Source organism: Aulonocara stuartgranti (assembly GCF_965226115.1).
Source record: "Aulonocara stuartgranti genome assembly, chromosome: 3".
Lineage (NCBI taxonomy): Eukaryota > Metazoa > Chordata > Actinopteri > Cichliformes > Cichlidae > Aulonocara > Aulonocara stuartgranti.
In genome coordinates this window covers 55811933-55829805 of record NC_138941.1, presented here as the reverse complement: position 1 = coordinate 55829805, position 17873 = coordinate 55811933, and the positions used below count along the sequence as shown (strand labels likewise).

The 17873-nt window shown below is 40.6% G+C and overlaps 1 protein-coding gene across 1 annotated transcript in view; it reads right to left on the bottom strand.

Annotated features, from left to right (window-relative positions):
* Nucleotides 1-17873, bottom strand: part of rnf150b (ring finger protein 150b) — a 28162-nt gene that overhangs the window by 4469 nt on the left and 5820 nt on the right. The window contains exons 2-5 of the mRNA XM_082522484.1: nucleotides 7359-7609; nucleotides 6908-7062; nucleotides 2567-2663; nucleotides 318-573 (exon numbers count right to left, since the gene is read on the bottom strand). Coding sequence (XP_082378610.1) covers nucleotides 318-573; nucleotides 2567-2663; nucleotides 6908-7062; nucleotides 7359-7609 — 759 coding nt within the window. The remainder of the gene's footprint in view (nucleotides 1-317; nucleotides 574-2566; nucleotides 2664-6907; nucleotides 7063-7358; nucleotides 7610-17873) is intronic.

The window sequence follows — 17873 nt, the reverse complement described above, 5'->3', positions numbered from 1 at the left end:
TACAGAGAAATGAAAACATCCCCAAACATCTGCCAAAAGTGTCACATTAGCTTTATGTTTCTATAATAGTTTGTAGCATGGTTGGTATGGGACCCTTTCATTCAGTAAAATTAAGCTAAAATTGTATTTCTGCTTCCTCTTTTGCAGTCACTTAAACTTCCTCATTATGAAATAAAGAGGAAGTTTAATGTGATCAGGGTAAAGATGCATCACATAGTCAGTGTGACTGCAGTAGCCATGACTGAAGCGAGTTATGGGGCACAGACACCACTGGGTGTCAGTGTACGAGCACTTATCAGATGGAGTGTGAGAGTCACCTGTGTGGGTGTCCGTGGTGGTGGTCACAGGGCTGTCCCTCAGGGTGTCAGGGTCCTGGTAGTCCTGTGGGAGCCCGACCCGCCGCACGCCGGGGTCCAGCACAACAGAGGAGCCGCCCTCGCTCAGCGTGCCGTCGCTGGACGCCCCGGACACCACAGCTTCTAGGGCCAGAACCCCAACGCCGCCCACCCCACTTACACGGCCCAGGTCCAGGTCGTAGTCCAGAGGCAGGTCGTCCAGACAGTCTGCGTTCAGCTGTAGCAGAGCGACATGAACACCACAGTGTGATTGTCCCGCTCCAGGAGCCGACTGACATCGTGTCATTCTACCTAAGATACAGTGAGGGTCTAACTAATCAACATGTGTGACAGCCATTTTTAAAAGTTTCTTTGATCTATGTCAGACTTCACACCTTAGTTCTGAGACACAAGCTAACCTGTACTTCTAAGCTTAAAAACGTTTTGGCTCTGAACACTGAGGGTCACAGTCTGAATGACTGAGTTTTGTTACAAACAGAAAAAATACTTTTTTACTGGAAAATGATCAAAGCAATTTTTACTGAACAAATTCAACCTAAATGTTAAACGCAATACAAAACAGATGTCTAATGTAGTAAACAGTTCCAGTACCAATTACATAACTGTCAGTATTTAACATTTTCTACTAGGCTTCTACTCATTTTTGTTGCTTTAATGGCCGGTCCAACATCGGGCCATGGTGTGTTTTTAACAACAAACTGTCAGACAAACACTCTCCACTGATACAAGTTAACGTGATTTTCTTGGCAGATGTAAGTCAGTGGGGTGACCTTTGGTTGAGATGTCCGTTTGTACTTTTACTGTGTTTTTCTGTTGTTGCGGTGGTGGACTAAAGCTTCTTCATTTTGAGAAATACGCCTCAATAATAGTTAGAAAATACAAAAAAAACACTACACAAATAATAGTTAAAAACACCAGTCTGAAGGGAAATATGATAAACGGCATCAACAGGTTGGGTAATGGAATCGGCAATCAGTCATTAAAACTGAGACGGGGACGTGTCCATGAAGGGTGCTGAGCTAAGTGGATCTTTGAGACCGAGGAGCTGCCCAGAGCCCAGTGTAAGATAAACGAGGATTATTTGGAGTGAATCATTCAAAGCTACTCCAGTATTTTTTTTTTAAAGAAGGAGAAGAAAGAAAGAGCCTGTCATGAAGTATTTTCCTCTCTTTGATGATGACCTTGCTTTTACCCTTAAAGTCGACTTTTGACAACTGACAATATCTCAATAAAGACACGGTCTAATGGTTTGATGACCATTAGAAAAGGCTCTGGGTTTCTCCAGGGGTAGCTCCATAGGCAGAGACCACCCTCACTAACCCTTGATGCAAACCTAGTCATTTTGTTTCTAAGCAGACCTGAAACATGGCAGAAACCCCTCAGTTCAGAGAAAAGCTTCAAAACATTTACACAACCTTAAAAGAAATAATTCTAGTAAAGCTAGTAAAGGATCATTTCAATCGCAGTCATCGAATACAGGATTGTATGTTTTCTCCCTTCAGTTTTTGAACAAAGGAACACTTTCTGTTTTGCAACGGTTTCTTGCAGCTTGAGGAATTTCCCAACTTCTGGTCTACAGTGGATATTATCTGACGAGTGTCTCAAAGAATTGCAAGTCGCTGTCTTTCTTTAGAAGTGAGAACGTTTAAACAGACTCAGAAAACATTCATTTAATGAATTATGCATTTCCAAAACTGATGATGAACACTTTCATGGAAAACACCTCACATTCTGGTGTGCGCAGACAGACAGTGGGTTACGTCTCTGTCGGTAAGACAGCTGTAAAAACTGAGCATGATTCAGACGTCTGGCTTAGATTAAATGAACAGTTTGGAGTTTTGGGACGTGATCCCTTCTTAAGGACAAAACTCACTAAAAAGTTCATTTCCTTCTTTGCAATTTTCACACTCTGAAAAGTGGGTAGGACTGCGGCCTTCATTCTGCCCCCCGAGCCCAATGTTTGACACCCGTGTCTTATCTTCAGCTACCATTACGGATCAGAGGATGCATGACTTGGGGCTGCTATGACAGATCAGCGACAATATATGAAAAGATCCAGGAAGGATATTATCATCACCTGTTATTTAAGCAGCCGTAAACACGTCATAACGTTCTTGTACAGTCCTAAACTATAAAATCACTTCCTTTCAGGGCTGCATATCCTGCTCTGTGCTCACTCTAGGAAATATAAAACCCAGTTTCACACTCACAGCGATGCCCAGAGCTTTCAGAATGTTCATCTTGCACATGGGACATGTGCGGTGGTCCAGCAGCCACGGATCTACGCAGCTCTTATGAAACAAATGTCTGCAAAGAAGAAAAACAATAAAATATGGTGAAATCAGTCGTTCTACTGTGGATCTGAAAACATTAGAAAAATGCTGTGAGGAAAGACAAACATCACACCCGCTTTCACTTAGCGCCGGCACACAAGAATCTGCACAAACATGCTTTATGAAACTTGGTTGGTAATCTCATACAGTGCGCCGCACAGCCAGAGTGTTGTGAGGTCAAAACAAATAGTCATTGTAGTCACAACCAAAAATACATTTCCTCTGATCACAAGAAAATAATCTGCCCTGAGCTCAACTCAGCAGCTTCCATCGGCACAAAGTGGTTTTGTGATCACAGGAAAACAAGACTGGCAACAATTTAATAAAAAGGTCGACTCTGCCCGCAACGATCACGGCTTCCATTCAACAAGTTCAGTAGGGCTGAACAATAAACACTCGACGGGGCGTTTTCTCGCTGGTATTTGAACAGTTTACCAGTGATGGTCATCATTGTCTTTAAATATTTGGATGCTTGTCGTTCTTCTCTCAGTTTTCCCTCATTTTCACAAAGAAAGATAAAATTCTACATGCCAGGGTTCAGCACAGACAACAGCCTGATGGTCAAGTTAAAGCCGACGGGGTTTCCATCAGAGTCCACAACAGCTTTACTTGTGAAGCAACTAAAGGAGGCTGAACCCGCAATAATTAATTTTATTTATATTTTTAAAGTATTTTCACATTAGAATCAATCACATGAGGATGCTGTAGGTTAACAGACTGTTTAGTGACCCTCATAACATAAAACAGGTATTCTTCTTTGTACAAGGACTGTAAAATGCATTTAGCAGTACATGTCGCCGACTGTTGCAGATTGCTGATTTGGCTGCTGTTAGATTTGTATTGTTGATTGTCATTTATGCTTAGAAATATTTACTTATATATGCTTAGAGTTTTGTAATTAGTTGTAGATTGGTAGAGGTTTTGATCCTTGATAGTCTGCAAACTTTGTGTGTATTAGACAGCACTTTGGGAGCATGAGAGGTCATACCGTGTCTTATTGTTTTATGGTAGGATTAACGTAGTTGCGTCTGTTCTAGTCTAAGTGCTCTTTGTTTAGATGAACTGCAGGACTTCCTCACCGTGTTATCTAGGATGAACCATCTAGGGTGAGGGGGAGGCTACCCTCTTCCTGACCAAGGATGTTTGACCCTTTGATCAGCAGTCCACACACACACACACACACACACACACACGGTACTCTTTGTGTGTATGTAGACGTCATATGTTAATGAACTTATGCATATTCATGTAACCTCAATAAAAGAACAGTGGTACGGGAGAACGGACGAGAGCAACTGGGGTCAAGCGAAGGAACGGTGCCTGTCCGGTTCTCTCCCGTGCACGAGAAACATGAAGAAGCTTGCCTACTTGTGTCTTGCTTTGCAGTGTAATTATATTGTCTTCAACGTTCCAGCGGATGGGTTCAAGCTACAAACCTATCAGCTGCAAACATCCAGCAACTACTCATCGAGTGATAGTGAAAAAGTCAGAAGTGCAATACAAAAAGGGATAAGATGCCATTGGCCTTCAAAGTAAAAGCTGACCCTTTTAAAAGTGTTGGTTTTAACAGTAAGGCACAACTTTTACCTTGAAGTCCAAGTTTTTCCAGTTTCATTACAGCTCAAATAGTGAAATGCAGAGTGTTTGTAGACAAGGACACTACAGACGACTGTGGCAACCTGCTTGTGATTAAAGCATTCAAAAGCAAAGTTTTGGTGCAACTGAATTCATCTGAATATCACCAGAAATCCCTCTTTCCTCTTGTCACCGTAGGTTGTCAGCTGGTTGCTAACCAGCTTAAGGGCTAAAGTGTAGCCCCCGCTAGGGCTGAACGATATATCGCATTTGCGATAATATCGCGACATGATCAAGTGCAATTTTCTAACCGCAAAGGCTGCGATTATACTGCGATTATATTATACAATTCATGGGCTGCATCCTCCTGAGGCCGCATTTGTAGACCGATTACGTCACAGCGACGCGCCGAAGGCTGTCCAAATTACTACCATATCCCAGAATTCATAGCGCGGCCCAGCCAAACTCCAGTTTCCAGCAATGGCGGCCGCTACTAAGTTTTAAAATTACTCATACTAATCTTTCTGGGTCACAAAATAAACTTTTAACATATTTTCAGGCGAGAAAGTAGTTGTGTAAACATCAAATATCTGCTCGGTTTATCAAGATATCCCATATTTGCAAAAGTGCTTCGACGTTTTCAGAGGCGTCTGCTACCCACCAGCTCGACAGCTAGCCGGGAGCTCGAGGGTTACTGATGCGGCCGAGAACGGCACAACTCCCGGCACATCATTTTCAGATCACCGCGGAGTTTCGCTGCTCGGGTTAAACGTAATATATAAGTCACTTAGACAACCTAAAAATGTTATTGTTGGGCTTTTTTCAGTGTTTTGTTTGTTCGTGAGTAAATCGGTTTGGCTGAGATTAAAGTTATTAGATTAGATAAAATAAAACTTTATTAATCCCCCGGGTGGGTTCCTCCTTGGTTTTCACACAGCTGACTAAACGTCAAACAGAAAACTTATTAAACAGAAGTATGAGACAGTCGAGAATTTACACCAGTGTCTGGTTATATTTTAGATAGCAAGAAGCAGACGGCCGAGTTTATTAAACTCCACCGAGACAGCGGTGACGCTAATCAGAACTAGCCTTCTGATTAGCTAATCAGAACTAGACCGTCCAATTTCACGCCTTTAAATTTTAAAGGCGTGTTTGTGTGTGTGTTTATACAATTGCTATTATGTTTGCACTTTATGTGTAATGTTACTGACTGCAGAGATCAGTAAGATGTGTGTATTTTTTATTTATTAGTTTTATTTATTTAATATTATTTTTTAATTGAATGACTGTCTAGTAGTTCACAGATGTCGAAAAACTGAGTGTGGTAAAGCCACTGATTTTGTTTATGTATATTTCTGCAATCTGCACATTGTACTGACTTTCATTTTAATGTTTACACCAGGGTTCCTTGTCAGCACTTTATGCTCAGATGTTTGTAAGCTAAAAATAAACTATTGTGTATGTTCAAATATACTGTTGTGATTGAAGAAGTTAAATAAAAATGTCAGTCATCAATTCATGCATCACCTCATGTCATCATAACAGAGGTCTGTCTTCCAGGAAAGAACAGTTTAAAATTAATGTAATATAGTATTGGCCATACTATATGATGTATTGCTTGTCTTTGTTTAATAATACAGAAGACAAAGACCTTAAAAAATAATCGCATATCGCATCGCAATCGCAATATTGGGGCAAAAAAAAAATCGCAATTAGATTATTTTCCATAATCGTTCAGCCCTAGCCCCCGCAGGCTCAGCTGTTGTCAAGAAAAAAGGTTAATATCACAACAAAGACTGATGCGGTCACAGTTTCTGGTGGGACTGTGTAGTCTGACACACAAGCAGAAAAAAAAGTCAGTGAGCCGCGGTGGAGCCAACATGTTTTTCCTGTAGTCGACAGCAGCAGCACAAACCAGTAAACATGAAGAAAGGCCTTGTTTCAGCTGCTGTCCAAGCCCACTATGTGTTGCAGAAACAGCCCAACTGAAGTGAGAAGAAGTTAAAACCACAGCTGTCTTATTTAGTTTCCATTACTATTAAACATCTTCTAATCTTTGTCCTCCTCTTTCTAGCACTGACACCTGCAGCACTATATTTATTTCAAAGCACTAAGTAATTACTTTGTAATTATTTCACTGATATAGATTATTCACATCACTGCTAGTTAAAACATGGTATATTCTTATAGACAGCGCAACCCACCAGCAAATAAAGCATTAAAAATCAGCTGTTTTCAGTAACCCAAACACACTATCCCTGTCTAACAGTCGTGTCAGCTCTGAGTCATTTCCCTGCACAGACTAACACTGAGCTGATAACCTGCGACAGCTACAGCGTGAAGACGTCAGGAGACTCTCTGAGGTCTTTTTCAGTCTCGATGACTGTTTGTTCTGTGGCAGCTAAGCTCCTGCAGGTTACAGTGGCCTCACGAACACCAACTGACTCAAAAACACCGTGAAAATACTAAATTAGCTAAAGAGCCCCCACCAAAAAGAAAAAAAGAATAATTGGCACTGTATAGAAGATACTATCCTGAAGGTCTTCATTCAAACTCAGCACTCAGTCCTCAAACATAATACGATCCCCATCCTTCAGTCCTTACTTCCACATTTGCGTGAGGTGTTTCTGAGGCTGTGGTTACCTGCAGGGCAGGATGCGGACCACGTCGTTGGCCTTATAGCCCTCGATGCAGACGGCGCAGTTGTCAAAGTCGGGCTCGGTCTCCTGGTCGCCCTTCCTGATGGTGCGAAGCTGCAGCTTACTGATGGCCTTCTTCGCTGCGTCACCAAGACGCCGCTGGAGAGACACAGTGAGTCTTTACTTCGAGCTTGTAAAATGTGATTCATGTTTTACAAGCTGAAAACAGAACACTTTCCAATAATGGGCTCGTTATTCAGCAGAGATGAACTACATTACTGACGACACATTTTCAAAGTTTCAAAGTGCTAAAAATGTAAGTATTTACTCTTATACTGTAAAAGATAAACCTCTTCTGAACCACCTCATTAACATAGGCTCTAGTTATATGATGCTGTTCCTTCTGTCTTCATAAACTAAGCAGAACAGCAGGAGACGCAGACCCGTGTTCGCACCTGGTTCCGGTCCCGTGCGTTGGCGTATCTGAACCTCTGGATGTAGTAGAAGACGAGCCAGGCAAGGGAGATGATCATCAGCACGATGAAGGAGATCGATACGAACACCACCGACGTCCTGCTCACGTACTTCTGCAGGTTCCTCGTCCCGATGGTGATCGTCATGGTGACCGTCACATTTCGTTCCAACAGCGATACGATCTCGCGGCCTTTTGGCTCCGGGATCATGATGGCGACGACCTCGCTCGCACCTGAAGATGAGGACAGGTGAGAAGCACTAAGTCAGTGACAAATATAAAAGCATTCAAGTATTTAAATTTTACTCCTTGGGTCGATGAACCTGCAATGAAACTTTAACGCCCTTTAGTAGAGCTGGGCCATATCATACCGCTCACGGTAATGCTGGTATAATGTTAGGCAACGATAAAAGGAAATAACGCGATAGAGTAAAACGCACATGCGCAGTGCCTTTGTTTTCATACGCACATGGCGGAAAAAGTATGACAGCAATGGAAAATGAGAAGGACGAAAGTGGACTGTTGAATGAAACGGATGAACCAGAACTGGTTTGTAAAAATGCTGCAACTTCAGTGGTGTGGAACTGGTTTAGCTTTCGTCCGTCAGATACACACCAAAGCACATTATTCGGTAGAGTATGCAGGCGGGTCGTTATTACTGTTATTACCAAACCAATTGTATGTGATACACGGCACTTAAAAATCGGTCAAAAATGTTTTACTAAGACTTTGCTAAGCTACGAAGCCGCACCGCTTGATGGATTGTTGGAGCATTACGGCTAGTCAGGAGCCTCGCGGAGTGATACGTACTGTGCTGCATTGTGTGTGTGTGTGTGTGTATAACCTGTGTATAAGTTTTGTGGATATTATACATGGTTATGGTCATAATATGTCAGCCCATTTCCACTGGAAATGCCTTTTGGTTAAACTGTCAGCAAGGAATTTGCATTTGCACTGTTAAATGTTATATAGCTTTAATGCACATAAAAACAGCTGCTTGTTTAAGTGAAAATACATTGGTTTTTTTTGCAGTAATAAAGTTGTGGAGTTGTAAAGTATTTTGTCTCGTGTCAATTATATCGTAAGTTATATTGTTATCACAAATTTTCAAATGTATATCGTGAGAAATATTTTTGGCCATATTGCCCTGCCCTACATTTTAGTACATATAATAAATAAAGACGTGGTTTTGATGACCATTAGAATATATGTTTGATTTTTCCAAGGCAGAGATCACCCTCACTAACTTCTTATGCAGATCCTTCTTATGAACAAGTGCATTTTTAAGTCTTATAAAAGTCACAAACTCCAAGCTTTCTTCTCAAAAAACAAATAAAACATTGTTTGGAAACTTTGTCCCAACAGGGTTGCACAACCTAACACAAATGTGCTACACTTTTTCATTTGCTCTAAAACTTCTTTCTAACTCATCCCAAACCAAAAGGGTTTCACTCCTCACTAACATGGTTTGACCATTTTCTCCTAAACCTTCAGCTCGCTGTAGGATAAACCTGAGACCAGCAAGTCCTACTTTATCTGTTACTCACAGTTGCCACTTCCTCCAATTAGTTTTATCCTATTTATGCATCAGACAATGTCGTACTATCGTTTGTTTTAACTGTGCTTAGTATAAATGAAGGAAGGAAGAGTTGTCCTTAGCTTCAGGCCAACTTTACTTCCACTCACTGTGAGAAAAAAAATTAAGCGTTTCCTTTTCAGGGTCTAACAAACATTTAAACTGGGAATCTAAGTACCCGCTCAAATAATGAGCTCAGTTATCAGCACAAAGCTTTAGACTGCTCTAAACGCTCAGTTTGATAAAGTTTTTTTCCCTACTCCTGGCATGACATGGCTATAAAAATAGAAGCTCCGCCCACCTGCTGTTCAAACTCTCAGTTTATGAGGGGCAGCTAATCAGAACAAAACTGGTTAAATTAATTTAATAGACATTAAATGTTGAACAGACTAAATAATGCAGTGGTCCCAACCCCTGGGCCGGTACCGGGGTGTGGAATTTATGGTTTTTAAATTGGCTTTTAGTGTTATTTTTTTGTTGTTATTAAATCATTTTTATCCTCAACTCTGTTTCCCTGGGTCTTTTCCTGTGTGCTATGAATAAAACGTCTTTTTTTGGTACTAGTTTTATTTTGTTGTATTTATCCACGACACCTTAAAGCCGGTCTGTGAAAATATTGTCAGACATAAACCGGTCCGTGGTGCAAAAAAGGTTGGGGGCCGTTGAAATAATGAACAGATGTGCCGACTTCAGCTCATTAGTGTTTCTCACATTGATTTCAAGTTTGGATTTTATGCGTCCTTAAAAATAAGTTTCTTAATTCCAGTCAAAGCTAAACCTGAGCTAAAAGCTAAAACTTTAGTTTTTGTCAGAAAAGTCCTTGAAAAGCAATCGTTTTACCAGAACAGCATCTAAGACTCAAATCTATTCTTTCCAGTCATTTACAACACATTTCAGGCTAAGCTGCAGACCATTCAGTTTTTCTGTGCAGAAATAATAACTTCCAATCAACTAATCGACTATCAGTGTTCAAATGACCTTACTTGCATGTTATGCAATGAGTTTAGCCAGACTTTAATATTTATTTAACACCATTTATGGACATGGAAATGTTGATCCGCTTTTTATTTATTTACCTTTTCAGTGTCCGGAAAACTGACTGTTCACTCGACCTGCTTGTTGTGGAGGTAACCTCGCAGAGTTTGTACTCGACACAAACACACCCGCACTAGTAGCCTGTTTATTGATCCAATAACAGCTTCTGCTCAACAAATCCCCCCATCACTATGGAGACCAGCTCCTCTCCCACACACAAGGGACTGCCTCTCTAAAAATACTCCGAATACACGATCTGTGATGCACGGCATATTCAGCATTGGGATGAACACAAGATTATATAAGTGACTCTGCGACTACTATAGGATTATTGCAGGATTTCTATAATCCTACGGCAGATCTGGAACCTCTTAATCACAGGCAGTTTCTCTTATCAGAGATTTTGTTTTCTTTCTTTCTTTGACAGAAACGTTCACAGTAACAGGAGTGTGCTTGGTCCCCAATAAAATGCAGTGAAAAGTAGGAAAGCTGGCTGGGCCTGTTATGTTTTTTTTTCAGCACCAGTTCATAACAACAGTCATCTGGAGGCTGTTTATACTGCAGGGTAAAGACCGTACAGAGAGAGAGCCCCAACAACAGATGATTCCTGATAAGAACCCAGAAGCTATGGGTGGGACACGCTCCTTTTTAAGATGAAGAGCGCTCCATTTGTAACGAGCTCTGGGAGGGCATCAATCAGCAACGACCGGGGGAGTGAAGGTAAAGAGAACAGAAGCGCACCGGCCTCTGTGACCCTGTAAGGCTCTGTGAAAGGTGCAGGTTTAGAAAGCTCCTGTTTCCAGTGCACTCACATGTGTCCAGAGGACCAGATTACTGTGATACTGACATCAAACAGTACAGTCAGATTTATCTGATCAATATTTATTTTACATGATTATTCATCAACTTAATCATCGTGCATTTAATATAATTTGTTTAACTGTGTGGTTACAGAAGCTTTTCTTGAAATAGATTTTTTTTAAAAAATGAATAAATAAAAAGTGGAAATGGTTGGACACGCGGGGTTGTTGATAGGAAGTTAAGCCCAGGAGGTGGGGCGTTTCTCACCAAAAACACCATCTCATTAAAGGACAGTGGTGGAGATATCTGTGGGTGTAGGCAGCTGCAGACAGCCATAAGTGATCCTGTCAGAGGTTTGAAGGCAGTAACATTATTCCTAAAAGTAGTTCTAGATCAAACTTGTTGATCAAAGACTCTCGTTGGCTTGAGCTGAACTAAACTGACTTTTTCAGTAGGGAAACCTCTTTAAAAGGAAAAGGGAAGGTTTGGTTGATTAAGCAAAGGAATGGGATGGCTATAGCTCAGGACACAGAGCAGGGTCATCTTCTAACCAGAAGGTTGGCAGTTTGATCCCTGACTGCATACTTTGTTCAAGACACTAAGCCCTGAGTTGCTCTCTGATCTGTTCATCATGTGTGGATGTTAGAAAGCGTTAACTGCATTTGAGTGCTCAAGAAGACAAACAAAAATCTGTCCATTTACCACTCACATTAGAAGGTGTTAATATCTAAATGTATGGTGCAGGATAACCAATCAGACTCTAGCTTTCATTGGTTCACGCCAAAGTTCTTCCAGAAGTCATGCCCTTAGCAGCTTCCTTTGAAATGCTTCCAACAATCTTTTGAAGCCTCCATCTTAACGAATGGGAAGAAAACAAATAGCTGACATTTTACTTCCACGCCCAGCAGGCATACTTGCCACCACAAAGCTGAAATGTTGTGAAACTATTGTGCACATGCACTCTTTGTTAATTTTCTTCACTGGAGCACCACGTCTCCTCTTTACATAATTTCCATTTCCAATTTACCAAGCTGACTTCTCGAGAAGGCAGACCACACAGAGGGCAAAACAACAGAAACAAACATCAGGCCAAAACATTTTATAATGTTAGTGGATCACAAATATCCAGTGATCTGCACAACTGTCCAACTTTGTTAAACCTACAACCTGAAGTGTTGATCTAGGACACTTTTATGGGCTGGAAGGGCTTGGAGGAGACTTGGGGGGGAAAAAAAGCAACATTTTTGAACTCTGAGGTCAGATCAGGGTGTGCAGCTGGTAACGATTCGGTGTGTTGCTAAAGGATGCTCATGGCGCTGGATTGTGAGCTGCACCTCCGAGCCAAACCACAACACCAAGCTTCAACAGCTGCTTATTCTGAAGCTGAAAATACACAAATGCACAAAGACTCATGAATACAGCAAGTTCAGTTCTGCACAACTGAGGAGAAAATTTTATTTGTTTGCCTGTCATTTTGGCTGTTTTGATTTAGAGTTGAGGCCATCCTTGTGACTGAGGCCTGACTCAGTGCAAACGCACCCTCGTGTCACCCTGAACGCACAGAAAAATATCCCAGAGGAAGGTTTGTTACCAGACTAAGACTTATCTGCAGCTTTGAAGAAAAAGTTTGATTTAACAATAAAGATTCGACAAGTAAAAACAAGTTGATCTGCAACGTTGAAGTGTTTAACTACAAAAATGCACTCAAAGGAAAAACTCTTTCACAGGTGGTACAAGAATGTCTCGCTACAAGTTTATGGCCAGACATTGGCACATTTAGGCAAACGTTTCACAACAAGCTGGGGATTAAGTGCAGGAGAAACCGGGAGCAAAGGCTGGTGTCAGAGTTTGTACAGTAACTTTATTCAAAAATAATGGAAACAAACCATCCTGAGCATGCAAATGGATATGCAAGTTATTCCTGTGTGGCCATCATAAAGGTAAATTCTTTTCTATTTTAGTTCGCTTAAGGAGTTCCTCAAGGCTTAGTTTCATTTACACACAGATCAAAACCATCAGAAACATAAGGCTGGTTTATACAGATATATTTATATTTGAATCTCGAACCTCAGAACTCCTAATGTGCAGAGACCAATCTGTTCTTATTGTAGAGAACAAAACATGTTTACTTGAACATTTTTGCTCTGTGCCATTACAGGACGTACTGACTGCTAAAAGCTTGTTTGACTTTTGCAACACAAATCACATCAGCAACTCCAGTATGAGTTTGCATTAAAATTTGCACATCACAAACAGATAGCAACCCGTGCTACAAGAATCTAGTGATGATTGATGTAACAAAGAAATGTGAAAACAGTGAAGAAAAAGACCAGATCTGCCCCAGAATTTCAATAAATTAGCCAAGATTATCCACTCAAGACAATAGTTGGTGTGCTTTGACAATATTGTGCAAAATCACTTAGCTGCAGATTATTTCTTTATATTTTGCTTCCAAGAAGCCAGATTGTTTAAAGTGAGGTTGAGGATTAGTTTTCCAGACTTTCTGAAGTTCTTTACAAATTTTATGGGCAGTCCTCATATCAGATATGGGGAGAGGGGCACCTGAAAGTCATGGGGGGAGGAATCCAACAAAGATCAGACCCTTGAGCTGATCCAGCTGCTGTCAGTGAAAAAGTGGCTCTCAAGAAGCCAAATTACACAACGGGACTGAAAAATCAGCAGTAACAGGTCTGATGGAGGGATGAACACAAATTTATATTTCTGCTTTAAAAATCATTTTCAGTATGTAAAAACTGTCATGGGTTGGAGCTAATGCTGCAGACAGTGTTGTTGGAGATATTACAAGAATTGATTGTTAAGATAAGACAAGACTTTATTGATCCCACAACAGGGAAATTTTTGTGTCACCTCAGCTCAGGTACAGATATCAGAAGGAAATACAAAAATACAAATAAGTACAATCAATGAAAAAAAGTAAGATAATACACTATATACAATGGTAGCATACACATGTGTTCTGATCTGTTGATACATTGCTAAAAAAAAAAAAAGGATGTTAAAAACTAAAGTAGCAGCATAATTACTACAGATGAAAGGAATCAATTACTTCAGACTGCTGCCATTTTATAAATGCATTTCAAGCATTTTGCCTGCTGGTTCATTAAAACAGGAATATCTGATCAATTTAATTTTTGTTTATTTTATTGTGTAACTTGAAGGTTTTAGGGTTTTTATTATAGACTAAATAATGGAGAAACAGTTTACGTTAATGTGGAATCTTCCAACGCGAAAGCCCAATGTCCATCGACTTTGACCTGGATAAACACAGATGGCAGATACTTCAGATTATAATCTTAAGGAAGCTGAGGCTGAACTTTAATGTTTGCACAAAGATCAGTATATTTGCTCAGTAAGCACAGTCTAGCTGACCACAGTTTAGGAAAAAGTCCCCTGAGGCCTGCACTGAACTCACATGACCCCAACTAACACACGAACACAAAAATTGATTAGTCTTGCCCTAAAAATAATCCCCTGGGATCGTTATGTTATGTTATGATGAGATTTTTATTTTCCAGTTAAACCTACAAACTACATGATAAATAACTGCAATTTGGTCAGTCTCTTTAGTAAGGTTTCTTTTGTTTTAAAAACTCAAGTAAATCTCTACAATAGCAGAGATGTCCAATTGTCCAATAGCAGACAAGCTTCAGATCTGTGAAGGCTTTGAGCTCCTCTGCAAATGTTTCTGTATTTCAGGTGTTATGTCATTTTTCTAACTTTAGAACGCAGCGAGACCGATTCAGCTCGCAGTCATCAGCAGCTCCCAACTAATCTGCCGGATAAACGGGACGATAAAGCAGCTGATTCCACATAGACCTTTTTTCCAGGTGGATTAGCAGAGTGAATTCCTGACCAACCGAGGAATTCACCAACTTCATTTTCACTCTGACAGTACTGATTTCCATCGATATCAGAGATTTTTAAAGCCCCTCTACAACCAGAAATCCTGCATGTGGATGTTTTGGCATCACTTTCCTGCCACATCAACTTATTTTGCCATAAACTGACCAAAAAGCTAAATAAAGTCTCAGTTTTCCAGAGTGCCAGAGTCACTTTTATTTCAACTGCGATAAAGAGTAAAAATAACACAGCCTGCAATAAACAACAAATAATTGTTGTTTATTGCAGGCTGTGTTATTTTTACTCTTTATCATGCTGCTGCAACAACAATTTGCCTTATGGGACCAATAAAGTATCCATCCATCCAATCATGACTACTGGAATAGTTTCTGGGTTTTTCCAAGGGTGGCTGCGCAGACAAAGACCACCCACACCTCATTTTCTTCTATAAGCAGGTCAGAAATGTGACAGAAACCTCTCAGCAGGGTTCTCGTAGGCTTTCAAGAGATAAAAAGTTAAACTAATGTTATTTTGTCCACGTCAATCAATTCAATTTAATTTCTAAATACATTAAATTGTAAAGAGGTCGGCTGCCGGTTGTGGTGTGACAGAAAAGAAGAGATAGAAAACAGGAGAAAACATTAAGGCCTTGTGACTGGGATTTCCTCATGTGGAACTTCCTTATTTAGGCGAGAAACAGAATGGCAGGGACACAGTGGCTCATGACACAGTTCACAGGTTATAGTAATGGGTGATGTACAGATAGGAAGTTTTGTTGTCACTGGTTGGCTGTGCTGAGAAGCCAAGAATGGCTACAAGCAACCACATCCAGGACGAATTAATCGAATCACCAAAAACAAAGTGTTTGTACTGAGGAGTATTATGACTGCAGGCTCAGTAATAAACATGCCTTTAAAAAAAGTTGCCTGGAAAAGGACAAATGTGAGCTCGGCTTTGGGCAAAATGTAGGAGAGGACCTGTTACGTGATCACTGTGCACACTTCTGGACAGAGGCATGAAGCCATCCGTCTTTCTGCTGGTTGAACTATTTAAAAATTAAAACATTTACCGCAGAGTTTCAAAATCACATTTCAAAACTGGAGCAAATTCTTCCCTTTTTCTCTTGTCTCTGTCACATCAGCACCTCATTACTGAGTATTTTACAAATCAGCACACTCATTTCTCATCGACAGCCGTTTTATTCGAAATGCGCTGGCTCGACGCCTGACAGGCGCCCGCAAATCAGACCACACGTCCCGTTTTGGCTTCTTAACACTGGCTCCCGATACATTTTAGAAACGATCTGAAGACTTTGTTTGTTTTTAAGTCATTAAATTGTGTTTGCACCTTGTTACCTTTCTGATCTTCTAAAAGATCACTGAGGTCAGCTGACCAGATGCTTCTGGTTGTACTCAGATTACAGCCTTTACAGTCTGGCCCTTCAACTTACAACTTCACCAAAACCTGTCTGTGGCCTGATCAGTCCGTTTTCTGTATTATGCTTCTTTATGGCTCCTATTGTGCTACTCTTATTTGGTTAACACTTGTTATTTTTAAATGTGCTTATAAACAAACTTGACCACTGTAAGTCAGAGCCATCCACACATCATGAGCCAGTCAGGTAAACTTGTCTTCGGACCGCTGCTTCACTTTACTAATGTTTGCATTACCTCTCTGCAGAGCCTCAGGACTCATGTTTCTAACATTAACTTCACTGTTTGTCATTTCAGCATGCTGAACAGGATCCTCTTCAGCTTATTTACACTCATATTTTTAATTGGCTGCCCGTGTTTGCATACCTTCAACTTCACATTTTTGAGGCTTGTTTGCGTTTGCTAGACTTCCTGAAACAGCAGCAAAAGCCTGGAGAGGCAGAGAGAGCTGCTGGTGCTGTCCAGGCTGCACATCGATGCCATGCTGCTCTAATAGTGTGCAGGAGTCAGTTAAAATATGTCAGCACTACACTGGAATTATTAACAGCAAGCAAATAATTTTCCTGCTTGTTTCAATCCATTTAATAACACACAAAACAGAACCAAAGTTTTTTGCTCAATTAAGAAATGCCCCTCAGAAAAGTTTAGTTGAAATCAGTTCAACTGCAATTCTCATGATTTTCCTTTGGAGAAAGTTAATTTTTCTTTATTGTGCAGCAAAAACCCTGCAAATAATTGTTGGTCGCAGCTGACTGGACAGTAAACAGCATCTTTTGGTTTAGGACCGACTGTTTGATAAAGGAACAAAGGTTCAAGACCACACTCTAAACAAAAACATTTTGCACAGTTGCCTGCCTTCTGCAGATGATTCATGATAAACCTAATCAGCAGATTAATCGTGATTCATCCTCACCTACTGCGAGTATTTAATCTGCAGCTTTTCTGCTGATCAGTGAAGTCAGTTTCCAGTCAAAAATGTTACTGTGTTGTTATATAATGTGGTGAAGAGGCAGGAGAGCAGGAGGAGAGAACGAGTGGAGGAAACCAAGCAGGGCCTCAGGTCAGAGTCAAACCCAGGCTGCTGCATTTAGCCTTTGTGGCACATGGTCGCCTGCTCAGCCTGCGAGATAAACCGGCACCCGGTGAAGTCTCAGCAGCAGTGCTCTAACTCAGGAGTCGGCAACCTGCGGCTCTTTAGTCCGTATAGTGCGGCTCTGCGTGGATTGGGGAAATAAATTAGACGTATTTAGCTGAAGTGTATTTTATTTATGTTAGTTCTTTTTAAACTTTTAGTTCTAAGTTGGAAGATTATTGTGATATTGAAATATAAAAATAATAATAATTTATTTTTAATAATGATCACTGTAGTTCAGCTGGGTGTCTTTCCTTTTGTTATATTTCTTTAAGAGTTCAAAATGTGTTCATTACATAAATAAAATGTAATTTTCTCTGTAGCACTTCATGGATTTCATAAGCAACACACCTTAGTTGTTCACACAAAGCATAAAAGTAAAAAACAATATATACAGTGATATCTGCATTTTAGACGTCAAAAAGTATTTGCGGCTCCCAGTGTTTTCGTTTGCGTGGAAACCGGGTCCAAATGGCTCTTTGGGTGTTAACGGTTGCTCTAACTGAATCTGACTTTCTGGCAAAAACTAAAGAAAAAGCTATGTGATGGCCCTCACCAAGTACATGAGTCAGCTCTTAATAAGAAGCCAAATGATTACATGTCCAAACAACACAGCGTCGCTGAACTTGTGGCTGACCGGCCAGCTGTTGAACTTCTGGA